The following is a 14383-nucleotide window of genomic DNA, read 5'->3' on the forward strand; positions in this document are numbered from 1 at the left end:
GACTATTGGTGGTATTGAGATGTGCTTTCGATGGCTTGTGGAGGAGCTATCTAGTTTTATTGTTATCCCTCCCTGTTTTGTATTTTTCTTCCAAGAGATCTGTAAGTATTTCATATGATTTCCCATAGTTAATTGGACTCGCGCCTGAGTACCGGACTCCGTAATCAATCTTTGTGTCTCTTATTTGCATGCTTTGGTAAAATCTCGATCCAATCAACCACCCCTACGATCACACATTCAAATGATGCTCTGCATACATTGGCCAAGCAGCAATAGGAACACCAAACCAAATGCTCTCCAACGAGGAATTCCACCCACAGTGTGACACAAATCCTCCGATGGCAGAGTGTGCTAGAATAGCCACTTGTGGGATCCACCCACATACCAATCCTCTCCCAGCCGTTCGATCCAAGAACCCTTCTGGTAATACCTCCTTTGGACTCTCATAGTCAGTGAGAGTGCCAAACTCTTGAGATGGTTCACGTAAACACCACCAGAATCGGTGCCCGCTTCGCTCGAGGCCGTGCACAATCGCCATCACCTGCGGCACATCGAAGCTTGCAAAGCAGCTGCCGTAGCACAGCAACACCACCGACGACGCTGGCTGATCGTCCAGCCATTTCTTGATGCTTGCGTAGTTGGTCTGGTCCAACCGTGAGTGCATCTGACCATGAAGGTCAAGTAACGGTCCGGCCAGATAAACCGGTGGAGTTCAGCCATGGATGTTAAGAAGTTGACGAGGTTTGGTTCAACTTCGGCGAATGTATTTACGATTATACCCTTGGTTTCAGTGAACTGACGGCTCTGGTAGAGGAACCCCAGGTATAGCCATCTTGCTGTTTGGTCCACAATACCAAAGGTAAGGCATGTGATGGAACTGAGTTGATTAAACCCGGAATGACCAACTCGGTTTCTGAGTCTTTGAAATCTGTAAGGATTTGGGTATCGAGTGTTGGGAGATGAAGCATGACGTACACTTAGAAGGGCTGCGGTGGAAGGAAAGTAGAGGTAGGAAGGAACTCCGAATTCTTTAGCTACGTCCATCATGCAGGTGCATAAAAGATCTATGACTAACCCAGTGAGTCTTGAATGAGTTTGAGATTCGGACTTGAAGAAGAGTTGGTTGATGGTGTCTCTGACGAAAGGTATGTGGTTTTTTATGTAGAGAGACATGATTCCTTCGGGGGTCTTAGCCATTTCAGGCGAGGGGGGAAATTCTGACTTGGGCAAGGTGATGAAACGGATGGAAGTGGTAGAAGAAGCGCCAAGTGATTCAATGATAGCGTCTATGCTGGGTGAATCAGGAGCTTTGATCAGAAGAACAGTGATAGAAAAGCGATCATCTCTACCAACCAGAAGCTTTGCTAGCTCTGTTAATGAAACCATGTGACCCACTGCTGGGGTTGGAACAAACACCAGCGATGCTTTCTTGGTCAGCATTGTTGCACAAAGTTCCCCTCTCACTCTCAACTTCTCAACTTCTTAACTATCTTTCAATTCAACTTGAGTATTGCATTTACTACTCTCGTAGACGTTTTATTGCGCTCAGCCTCGACCCATATTTATAAAGCCAGGAGAGTAGGGAAACAGCAAATAATTTTTGCTACACAGTGAAGAAACTCTGGGTGGGAGGCTATTACATAAAGTCAGATTACACAAGTTAGTTGAGAAATCAAACAACAGGGAAATTAATTTATGTTGGTTGAGCGAAAAAAACATATGCATGTATATATATGTTTTCCATTGCCAGGTTGATAGATGTTGTTTAATGAAATTCAAAATGTTAATGCCCAGATTAAGTTTTCAATCGCTTTCTTTGCTAAGAGACCCATGCAAATTGCATAACCCATGGACAAGAACCTTTGAATCAAATTCCAATTCAATGGTAACATGAGAGTTCTGACAAGTGGATTATAGAATCTGACTTGTTGGTGAAGTTTATAAAGAATTCAGTGAATGATCTTCCAATGTTTTTTCTTGGTAGATGGAGAGATGCATATCCAAAGTCCAATTAGAACGTGGAAACCATGTTTAAATGCTAGGAAGAGTGTTTTGAGTACAGTTGTTTGTGCATGTTTTTTCAGAGTCTGAAAATGCTCAGGGGTGGGTTATAGATTTAATAGAAGGTGTTAGGGTCATTCGGATTCTCTCCATCCAGTCCCTTTGTGCGTTCAGTGCATCCCATCGAATCTGAAGACATGCTTTAAAAGTGAACTTAAGTTATGACCTAAATCCAACGAGTGCTATTAAATCCATCCACATGTCCAAGGCGGGATTCAATCCTCTGCGGCCATCAAAGGAGCAGCCATCCAGCGGCCGCTCCAGATGGCCACCATGTGTCATTCAGTTTAATCACAGTCGTTGAAGGTTTATGGAGTTTTTCCATTAAACTGGCTAAAAAGAATTCGGTTCGGATAAAATGAACCGACAACTTAAACCAAACCAGGTTACTAATTAAAAAAAAAAAAAAAACTCAAAACCAACCCTGCATCGTCTTCATTCTATATCCTTCCAATCTTCACCTCACCTGCATCAGACCAATTTGCAGAAATTAAAAGGAACTGTTATGTTCCAATTAATTACAGAGAGAGAGAGAGAGAGAGATGAAAAAGAAGGAAGTGGGTTACATACCTCTGCGGACAAAGAGAATCAAGTTGGAATCGACGACGTACTGAGGGACGAGAGGGGTTTTTGGTTCCATACTGATGAAGCCAATGGGAATTGGGTTCTCCCTAACCTTGATTGTTGGGCCTCTCACTACCCTCATCTCCCCTGCTTCTATCTTTGAATTAGTTCGGAGCGATGCAACAAGAATATATCCTCTACTTCCTGTCCTCACTCTTCTCTTCTTCTCCTGCTCCCTCCTTGTTCTACTTCTCTCTCTTCTCTAATTCCCTTATCTCCCCTGTCCCATTCTTCATCACAAACAGCAACAGCAACTGTAGAGGGTCCATGTTTTCGTGGGCATCGAAGTTTGTTTTTAGTTTGGGGCTGGGCCCATGAATAGCGGTGGCTTAGGGTTTCTAAGCTCCTATATACTTATTCTCTTCTAACAGAGCATTGTATGTAGTTGTTTTCATGAATAATATACTGAAAAAACTAATGTTGGACATAGCCTCACACTGAGGTGAACAAGGGTAAAATCCGTGTCTCCTTCTTCCTTGTTTTCTATTCGATTGTGTGTGATTGATCGCTCTAATATTAACAATTTTGCATTCGATTCACGGGTTCCTAACAGAGAAAAGAGTTACATCTTTATTAGTTGGTCACTGTCTTATCAGTTCAAAATAACTGGACAATGGGCCCAGTCATCTTTTGTTCAAAATAAGATAAAAAGTAATTTTCATCTGCACATTTGGTACAATTTCTCTCTCTCGCATAGGTAATTTGGACCTCTTGATTAGGGTACAAGGAAAGAAAATAAGATAAAAAGTAATTTTCATCTGGACATTTTGAAGTTTGTTTCAGTCACCTTTTGTTCAAAATAGATTTCTTCTGCATTTGGTTCCCCTGTGGTTTTAAGAAATGAGCAACTATATACAACTTTACAAAAACCGTTGATTTTTCAATTTTCTGTGACCAAAATACCCTTTATTATTTTGAATTTCTTTCTTTTATTTAACCCAATCATCAAACTAACTCCCTGCAAATAAATGGTAGGGTTTGAAAACAATGGTGAAAAACAAACCGTTCCTCTACAACTTCTCAAACCAAAGAGGAAGACAAACTGTTTGCTTATATCCACTGTTCACTTAAATCCATCATTTAGCTCTTCAAATAAATAAGAAGGAAAAAAACTCACCAAACCAGCGACTTGCGAAAGAAGAACATGTTCTCTGCAGTCAACTTTCTATTCAATGTCAAGGCCCAGAGTTCAAAAATGTCTCTTCCTTTGCTGTTAAATCTCATTTTTATTTCTCAAGGATTTTTACACCCAAAAGCGCTCGAGCACGTACAACACAAAACAAAATGAATTAAAATTTTATCAGAACATATCAAGTTAGGTAAATAGTAATCCTTTGATGTTGAAACCTTTGATAAAAATCTGGTCTTAGAATTGTTATGCTTTGACCCGAATTCTTATACCCGATTTGGAAGATGAACCCGCACCGACATATTTTAGTGGGCGACCTGAATGACCCGTTTGGGGAGATCTGTGATTGAAGAGGGTGGGCTTGGGCCCGACCTGTTTACCTGATTAGAGTCTATAGATATGTATCTTATGTTCGCCTACCACATTACCGAGAGATTTGAGATTTTTCGATTAGAGTTCTTGTAACGTCGTTCTTAGCGATTGGTTGTAAGATCTCATTTTGTCTTTCATTTACAAGTTGGAAAATTTCTTATTCTTCACCCGTGGACGTAGTATACCACATCGGTGTGTGAACCACGTTAAATCCCTATATGTTTTCATTTTTATTTCTTTTCCGATTCGCTATTTTGCGGTGTTTGTTCTGACAATAATCTCCATAATGACTTAGGCCTCTACCGTCGCCCATAACAGATTCTCTTTCATGGTGATCAGAGCTCTTGCTGCTGAAATTTGGAACTCAACAAAGGATTCAAGAAGAGGATCAAAACCTCTGATCAAGTTGAAAACCAATACTTTAATATCAAAAAATGAAGACCTAAATCAATGGATTCGAAGTAGATTCTTGGCCTTCTGCCTTAAGTTGCAGAGGTTTGAAGCTTCAAACTTCACTTGCGTTTTTGTGAGGGAATTTTTTGATAAGTTCTTATTTTTTGTTCTTTTCGTAGATTTGTTTGGTAGGTCGAACAAAAGTAAGAACCCTTACCAAAAAATAAGGATAAAGATAAAATAAAAGAAATCAGAACGAAAGAAAGATGTGATTTTGTTTAGTTTGGTAAGTTTTTTTTTCCTCGTATTTATTTTGGTAGGTTATAAAAAAAAAAGTTTCATACATATGGGTTCGCTTAGTGGACCGCAAACTAATGTTGGGTCCCCTTAGCGTAATACTTTACGTGTGGGTCCCAAGTCCCAACTAGACAAACATTGTTAGCCGCCGTTAAGTATATTCAAATTTCAAAACGGAGAAGGAGCAAAATGCCCTCATATTATTTAATACATTGTGTTATTATATATATTAACCATATAATTAACGCTTAATGACCAATTATCTCTTTTTAAAACCATATATTAATTTTCTCCCCCCCCAAAAAAAAAAAACCATATATTAACACAATGAATTAAATAACCTAAGGGGCATTTTGGTCCCGTCACGTTTGAAATTTGAATATACTTAATAACGACAAATACTGTTAGTCTGACTGGGACACACACATAATATATTACATTAAGGGGACCCAACATTAATAAAGAAATAAACGAAATCCAAAAGGACACAAAGGTATTTTCATCACAAAATTTATTGAATTAACTGTTAACCAACTGAGTGTTCTTAGTTGGTTATACATAGGGAAATTGGGGGATGGAGATATTACATATGCCGCCGGCAGGGTTGATCCCACGACCTCTCACTTTCGAGAGAAATCAGGTTCCTGGCCATCCGCATAGATTAAAATTATGGTAAAAAGAATCCTTGAATCGGTATATTCCACCTGGCAAGATGTTAGATTTCAATGGGCCCCCCGGGGGAGATATTCACCCTCTGGAGAGGAGCCGAACCCTATGTTTACAGGGTGGATTTACAGGCTGGAGGAATCTGGGTTCCAACATATTTGGCATTGACATGCTGACACGATGACGTAGTTGCGGCTCCTCCTGTTGCAGGTTCCAAGTGAATATCTTCAAGATTCACATTCTTACATGGCACCCCTTGGCTACACTCCAATGTCACCGCCACCGGAGAAGCTGAAGTTCTGTAATGTGCACGAAGGACACGTCACTCAACGCAACTTTTGATGGTGCCTGCATTATTAATCCATTTGTCATGTTCCAAAGTGTTTGTTAAAACGCCTCAATGAAGCAAAAAAGTTGCAGCAATGAACGAATTTGGTGGTTTCTAGCTACTAACCTTTTCATCACATTTGGCGTAAGGACAATATGTCTGGTCGATGATGATTGGATTAGTAACACTTTTCATTTCAATGTGTTCAAAGGTCATGTTAGAAGCCGCACTGGCGTCAGGTGAGTTTTGCCATGTCTTGATCCTAATTCCATTCGTTGTTCCACTTAATTTACAATTTTCAACAGTAAGCCCTCTCACATCACCTTCCTTCGGGTATTTCCCCAAGCTTCCAACACTACAAGAAGCAATCATATCAACAAAATTCGTGAATGAATTTGAGGTTTTGTAGCAGGATTTAAGATCAAGATCGATTCATGCACCAACCTTGATGCCGTGACCAGTCCACAGGTGATACCATTGATGTGGACATTGGAATTGGCTTGTCCGATGGAGATGCAATCATCGCCGGTACCAATTACGAGTTAGAGATGCTAACACCACTTGCTCGTTCTATGTGGATTCCATCGTGTTAGGGCTGTCTCCTGGTGCGATGATTGTGATATCGCTCCCTTGGAAGTCCGTGCAGCTGAGCAAAGCAATGTGGAAGAACTTGCTATTTAAAGACTTTATCCCCTTCACTACTGTCTTGGTCATGCTAACAAACTTCACACTCTGCAACAAAATAAGTTACCTTTGTTAATGAAACCCTAACGATAGATTACACAAAACCAGCAAGTAAAATAGTTGAATCCGTATCCACTTACTGTTGGAAGAACTTTACAATTGGTGAGACTTTTAGGGCATTTATTGGCAGGCCATGATACAGCGCCTTGGCCATCAAAAGTCCCACCTCCGGTCAACGTCAATCCGGTCACCCATCCAAACTCGACCCAATCATCCGAATCATACTTGCCCAAATCCGTGATTGCCTTCAAGTCACCCTGTACAGATAATCGAAAACCTCATGTTAGGGGACAATCCAATCTGTTTTGAGAAAAAAGAAATGGTTTTTTTGCTATAGAAATACACCTGCATTTGGACAGTAAGGGAACCAGTTTTGCAGGGCCCCTTGAATTTAAGGGGACCAACTAAGAAGCTTCCTTTTGGTATGGAAAGTGTCGCTGAACCTGAAGATTGACATGTTTCTTTCCAAGCCGCCATGAAAGCCTGCAAAATTTAGGCTTCATAATCTCTCTCTACAAACCATAAAAGAAAATAATAATAATAATAATAATAAGAATGAGAATTAAGAATTGAGGATTCATTACGTTGGTATCGTCGCTTCGTCCATCTCCTTTAGCGCCATAACGCATAACGTCGAAAGTGCCGCCGGAGCCTCACGGTGCAGTTCTTTGTCTTTTTAGGGGGTCGTTACAATCGCTTTTTCTCCAAGGATTCTTTCTCCATTAACAATCCAGGTAAAAGAAGTTAAGAAAAGCCAGAAGAGAATAGCACCTTGCATAATTCTTCTCTTTTTTTATTTGGCTTTTTCTTTTTCTTTTTCCTAGATGGAATTTAATTTGTTTTCCGGATGATCTTTCCCATTTTCCTCTCAACAGGAGATTCGAATTTATATAAAATTCAACATTGTAATACTTGGGTTGGATACCAACGGCCATAACTAACTTCTTCCAAGAATATCTACTTTTTTCTGTAGCCACAATCGTCAGCTAAAATATCCACCAGAAATCGGGAATGAACTACCTATTATCCCTCTCTTCCTCCCTTCCTTCTACTTCTGCGGATGTAAGCACTCTACCTTGGTGACATCTTCACAAAGCAAATCAAATGCATAAATTTTTATTTTTAATATTAAAAAGAATCCTTAAATCGCTAAATCAAACAATATATATTTCCTTCATGCATCTTTTACGTTAACAACCTTCTAATGCATGGTTTTTGCTCCAATTAGTCGACTGGAAACTTTTGGTTATGTTCCGTGCGATTTCTTTTGCATTGGTTTGATTTCTCGAAATCCCTTAGAGCAATGGTTTCAAACTGGAGAGTTCACCTCTCTAAAGAGTGAGTTGGAAGAACAACTTCACTACTCTCAGTGCTCTCTCTCCTGAAGGAAAAAAAAATGGAGAGAATTTCCATTATGCTCTTCTTCTTATTCATATCGACAGTAGTTGTTTCGTTACCAGGTGATTCAACGGAGATAATCTCCAGGTTCCAACAATACCTTGCCCTGAATACTATGCTGTTGCAGATTTCATTCACTCTCAAGCCAAATCCATCGGCCTTGAATCGCAAACCCTTGATTTGAAACTTTGCAGGGATCGCATCACCCAATGAAAATTATCGTGTTTTCTTTGCGGAGAGATGTCCATGGTGGTTAGTGATCAAAGCCACTGGGGTCAAAACTTTACGACGATAGTGCCATTGAGAACTTATTGAAGAGCATAGAGATTGTGAGGAGGTTCCGAGCTGCCCAACTGGACATGGTGAAGGCAGGTTTGAAGGAAGAAGGCGATGTCATTTCAGTGAACATAGACTTCTTGAAGGCTGGGGCACCATCTCCAACTGTAAGCTAATGTCTCAAAAAGTAGTGAATTCTTAAAGGTTGAATGAATATATTGATTCCAGACCTAAAACTCATTAGAAGTTTCAAACATAAACTAATAATTAAAATTTGAGCAAAACTGGGGAGCATAGAATGTCAAATTACCCAAAAAAACAACAAAAGAGAAGAATAAGGGGAGGAGAAAACTGTATATAAGCAATAGGAAGGGAGAATGATAGGCCCTAGGATCATGCCAAGTGGCAGAGAGAGAGAGAGAGAGGGGGGGATTAAGGTTGATTATGGGTTATAAATACCGGTAAAATGCGAATAGTAGGGATTATTTATATGAGTGCTAACGGTGTGCTTTGAGGGTGATTGGCAAAATTATAACCAATTTATCATTATTTTATCAAGTAAATAACATTAGTTTTTGTTGAGTATGGCTCATGCTTCTCATTGTGTTGCTGACAGGCCCGCTACCCGGTGAGCGGGCGGAGGTGTGGAGGCAACGCCTCCATAGCCTGTAGAGGGTCCATGTTTTTGTGGGCCTCGAAGTTTGTGTTTAGTTTGGGGCTGGGCCCATGAATTGCGGTGGCTTAGGGTTTCTAAGCTCCTATATACTTACTCTCTTCTAACATAGCATTGTATGTAGTTGTTTTCATGAATAATATACTGAAAAAACTAATGTTGGACATAGCCTACCACTGAGGTGAACCAGGGTAAAATTCGTGTCTCCTTCTTCCTTGTTTTCTATTCGATTGTGTGTGATTGATCGCTCTAATATTAACAATTTTGCATTCGATTCGCGGGTTCCTAACAGAGAAAAAGAGTTACAGCTTTATTAGTTGGTCACTGTCTTATCAGTTCAAAATAACTAGACAATGGGCCCAGTCATCTTTTGTTCAAAATAAGATAAAAAGTAATTTTCATCTGCATATTTGGTACAATTTCTCTCTCTCGCAAAGGTAATTTGGACCTGTTGATTAGGGTACAAGGAAAGTAAATAAGATAAAAAGTAATTTTCATCTGGACATTTTGAAGTTTGTTCCAGTCACCTTTTTTTCAAAATAGATTTCTTCTGCATTTGGTTCCCCTGTGGTTTTCAGAAATTAGCAACTATATACAACTTTACAAAAACCGTTGATTTTACAATTTTTTTGACCAAAATACCCTTGTATTATTTCGAGTTTCTTTCTTTTATTTAACCCAATCATCAAACTAACTCCTTGCAAATAAATGGTAGGGTTTGAAAACAATGGTGAAAAACAAACCGTTCCTCTGAACTTCTCAAACCAAAGAGGAAGACCAACTGTTTGCTTAAATCGATTGTTCACTTAAACCCATCATTTATCTTTTCAAATAAATAAGAAGGAAAAAAAAACTCACCAAACCTGCGAATTGAAAAAGAAGAACTTGTTCTCTGCAGTCAACGTTCTATTCAATGTCAAGGCCCAGAGTTCAAAAATGTCTCTTCCCTTGCTATTAAAACTCATTTTTATTTCTCATGGATTTTGAGAACCAAAAGCGCTCGAGCATGTACAACACAAAACAAAATGAATTAAAATTTTATCAGAACACATCAAGTTAGGTAAATAGTAATCCTTCAATGTTGCAACCTCTGATACAAATTTGGTCTTAGAGTTGTTATGCTTTGACCCGAATTCTTATACCCGATTTGGGAGATGAACCCGCACCGACATATTTTAGTGGGCGACCTGAATGACCCGTTTGCGGAGATCTGTGGTGGAAGAGGTGGGCTTGGGCCCGACCCGTTTACCTGATTAGTATCTATAGATATGTATCTTATGTTCGCCTACCACATTGCTGAGAGATTTGAGATTTTCGATTAGAGTTCTTGTAACGCCGTTCTTAGCGATTGGTTGTAAGATCTCATTTTGTCTTTCTCTTATTCTTCGCCCGTGGACGTAGTATACCACATCGGTGTGTGAACCACGTTAAATCCCTATATGTTTTCATTTTTGTTTCTTTTCCGATCCGCTATTTTGCGGTGTTTGTTCTGACAATAATCTGCATAATGACTTAGGCCTCTACCGTCGCCCATAATAGATTCTCTTTCATGGTGATCAGAGCTCTTGCTGCTGAAATTTGGAACTCAACAAAGGATTCAAGAAGAGGATCAAAACCTCTGATCAAGTTGAAAACCAATACTTTAATACCAAAAAATGAAGAACTAATTCAATGGATTCGAAGTAGATTCTTGGCCTTCCGCCTTAAGTTGCAGAGGTTTGAAGCTTCAAACTTCACTTGCGTTTTTGTGAGGGAATTTTTTGATAAGTTCTTATTTTTTGTTCTTTTCGTAGATTTGTTTGGTAGGTCGAACAAAAGTAAGAACCCTTACCAAAAAATAAGGATAAAGATAAAATAAAAGAAATCAAAACCAAAGAAAGATGTGATTTTGTTTAGTTTGGTAAGTTTTTTTTTTTTTTTCCTCATATTTATTTTGGTAGGTTAAAAAAAAAATGTTTCATACATGTGGGTTCGCTTAGTGGACCACAAACTAATGTTGGGTCCCCTTAGCGTAATACATTACGTGTGGGTCGCAAGTCCCAACTAGACAAACATTGTTAGCCGCCAATAAGTATATTCAAATTTCAAACGGAGAAGGACCAAAATGCCCTCATATTATTTAATACATTGTGTTATTATATATATTAACCATATAATTAACGCTTAATGACCAATTATCTCTTTTTAAAACCATATATTAATTTTCTCCCCCCCAAAAAAAAAAAAACCATATATTAACACAATGTATTAAATAACCTAAGGGGCATTTTGGTCCCGTCGCGTTTGAAATTTGAATATACTTAATAACGACAAATACTGTTAGTCTGACTGGGACCCACACATAATATATTACATTAAGGGGACCCAACATTAGTAAAGAAATAAACGAAATCCAAAAGGACACAAAGGTATTTTCATCACAAAATTTATTGAATTAACAGTTAACCAACTGAGTGTTCTTAGTTGGTTATACATAGGGAAATTGGGGGATGGAGATATTACATATGCCGCCGGCAGGGTTGATCCCACGACCTCTCACTTTCGAGAGAAATCAGGTTCCTGGCCATCCGCATAGATTAAAATTATGGTAAAAAGAATCCTTGAATCGGTATATTCCACCTGGCAAGATGTTAGATTTCAATGGGCCCCCCGGGGGAGATATTCACCCTCTGGAGAGGAGCCGAACCCTATGTTTACAGGGTGGATTTACAGGCTGGAGGAATCTGGGTTCCAACATATTTGGCATTGACATGCTGACACGATGACGTAGTTGCGGCTCCTCCCTGTTGCAGGTTCCAAGTGAATATCTTCAAGATTCACATTCTTACATGGCACCCCTTGGCTACACTCCAATGTCACCGCCACTGGAGAAGCTGAAGTTCCTGTAATGTGCCTGAAGGACACGTCACTCAACGCAACTTTTGATGGTGCCTGCATTATTAATCCATTTGTCATGTTCCAAAGTGTTTGTTAAAACGCCTCAACGAAGCAAAAAAGTTGCAGCAATGAACGAATTTGGTGGTTTCTAGCTACTAACCTTTTCATCACATTTGGCGTAAGGACAATATGTCTGGTCGATGATGATTGGATTAGTAACACTTTTCATTTCAATGTGTTCAAAGGTCATGTTAGAAGCCGCACTGGCGTCAGGTGAGTTTTGCCATGTCTTGATCCTAATTCCATTCGTTGTTCCACTTAATTTACAATTTTCAACAGTAAGCCCTCTCACATCACCTTCCTTCGGGTATTTCCCCAAGCTTCCAACACTACAAGAAGCAATCATATCAACAAAATTCGTGAATGAATTTGAGGTTTTGTAGCAGGATTTAAGATCAAGATCGATTCATGCACCAACCTGATGCCGTGACCAGGTCCGCAGGTGATACCATTGATGTGGACATTGGAATTGGCTTGTCCGATGGAGATGCAATCATCGCCGGTACCAATTACAGAGTTAGAGATGCTAACACCACTGCTTCGTTCTATGTGGATTCCATCTCGTGTTAGGGCTGTCTCTGGTGCGATGATTGTGATATCGCTCCCTTGGAAGTCTGTGCAGCTGAGCAAAGCAATGTGGAAGAACTTGCTATTTAAAGACTTTATCCCCTTCACTACTGTCTTGGTCATGCTAACAAACTTCACACTCTGCAACAAAATAAGTTACCTTTGTTAATGAAACCCTAACGATAGATTACACAAAACCAAAGCAAGTAAAATAGTTGAATCCGTATCCACTTACTTGTTGGAAGAACTTTACAATTGGTGAGACTTTTAGGGCATTTATTGGCAGGCCATGATACAGCGCCTTGGCCATCAAAAGTCCCACCTCCGGTCAACGTCAATCCGGTCACCCATCCAAACTCGACCCAATCATCCGAATCATACTTGCCCAAATCCGTGATTGCCTTCAAGTCACCCCGTACGATATAATCGAAAACCTCATGTTAGGGGACAATCCAATCTGTTTTGAGAAGAAAGAAATGGTTTTTTTGCTATAGAAATACACCTGCATCTGGACAGTAAGGGAACCAGTTTTGCAGGGCCCCTTGAATTTAAGGGGACCAACTAAGAAGCTTCCTTTTGGTATGGAAAGTGTCGCTGAACCTGAAGATTGACATGTTTCTTTCCAAGCCGCCATGAAAGCCTGCAAAATTTAGGCTTCATAATCTCTCTCTACAAACCATAAAAGAAAATAATAATAATAATAATAAGAATGAGAATTAAGAATTGAGGATTCATTACGTTGGTATCGTCGCTTCGTCCATCTCCTTTAGCGCCATAACGCATAACGTCGAAAGTGCCGCCGAGCCTCTCCGGTGCAGCTGCTGTCTTTTTAGGGGTCGTTGCAACTGCTTTTTCTCCAAGGATTCTTTCTCCATTAACAATCCAGGTAAAAGAAGTTAAGAAAAGCCAGAAGAGAATAGCACCTTGCATAATTCTTCCCTTTTTTATTTGGCTTTTTCTTTTTCTTTTTCCTGGATGGAATTTAATTTGTTTTCCGGGATGATCTTTCCCATTTTCCTCTCAACGGAGATTCGAATTTATATGAAATTCAACATTGTAATACTTGGGTTGGATACCAACGGCCATAACTAACTTCTTCCAAGAATATCTACGTTTTTTTGTAGCCACAATCGTCAGCTAAAATATCCACCAGAAATCGGGAATGAACTACCTATTATCCCTCTCTTCCTCCCTTCCTTCTACTTCTGCGGATGTAAGCACTCTACCTTGGTGACATCTTCACAAAGCGAATCAAATGCATAAATTTTTATTTTTAATATTAAAAAGAATCCTTAAATCGCTAAATCAAACAATATATATTTCCTTCATGCATCTTTTACGTTAACAACCTTCTAATGCATGGTTTTTGCTCCAATTAGTCGACTGGAAACTTTTGGTTATGTTCCGTGCGATTTCTTTTGCATTGGTTTGATCTCTCGAAATCTCTTAGAGCAATGGTTTCAAACTGGAGAGTTCACCTCTTTAAAGAGTGAGCTGGAAGAACAACTTCACTACTCTCAGTGCTCTCTCTCCTGAAAGAAAAAAAAATGGAGAGAATTTCCATTATGCTCTTCTTCTTATTCATATCGACAGTAGTTGTTTCGTTACCAGGTGATTCAACGGAGATAATCTCCAGGTTCCAACAATACCTTGCCCTGAATACTATGTTGCTGCAGATTTCATTCACTCTCAAGCCAAATCCATCGGCCTTGAATCGCAAACCCTTGATTTGAAACTCTGCAGGGATCGCATCACCCAATGAAAATTATCGTGTTTTCTTTGCGGAGAGATGTCCATGGTGGTTAGTGATCAAAGCCACTGGGGTCAAAACTTTACGACGACGGTGCCATGGAGAACTTATTGAAGAGCATAGAGATTGTGAGGAGGTTCCGAGCTGCCCAACTGGACATGGTGAAGG

General features: G+C 39.6%; 1 protein-coding gene and 2 pseudogenes across 1 annotated transcript; all 3 read right to left on the minus strand.

Moving 5' to 3' along the window:
• Window positions 1–229: 229 nt before the first annotated feature.
• Window positions 230–1440, minus strand: LOC149015261 (UDP-glycosyltransferase 71K1 pseudogene; annotated as a pseudogene).
• Window positions 1441–5815: 4375 nt separating this feature from the next.
• LOC149015262 (exopolygalacturonase-like) lies at window positions 5816–7243 on the minus strand. The gene is made up of 6 exons (XM_089156508.1): window positions 7199–7243; window positions 6960–7097; window positions 6695–6871; window positions 6541–6602; window positions 5997–6225; window positions 5816–5890 (listed from the first exon to the last, which is right to left on the minus strand). Exons 1-6 carry the CDS (start codon window positions 7241–7243, stop codon window positions 5816–5818), a joined length of 726 nt encoding a protein of 241 aa, XP_089012634.1.
• Window positions 7244–8295: 1052 nt separating this feature from the next.
• LOC149015263 (exopolygalacturonase-like) lies at window positions 8296–13395 on the minus strand (annotated as a pseudogene).
• Between the last annotated feature and the right edge of the window lie 988 nt (window positions 13396–14383).

The sequence above is a fragment of the Hakea prostrata genome, chromosome 5 (genome assembly GCF_041222555.1).
Source record: "Hakea prostrata isolate BN-2017 chromosome 5, UWA_Hpros_2, whole genome shotgun sequence".
Taxonomy (NCBI): Eukaryota; Viridiplantae; Streptophyta; class Magnoliopsida; order Proteales; family Proteaceae; genus Hakea; species Hakea prostrata.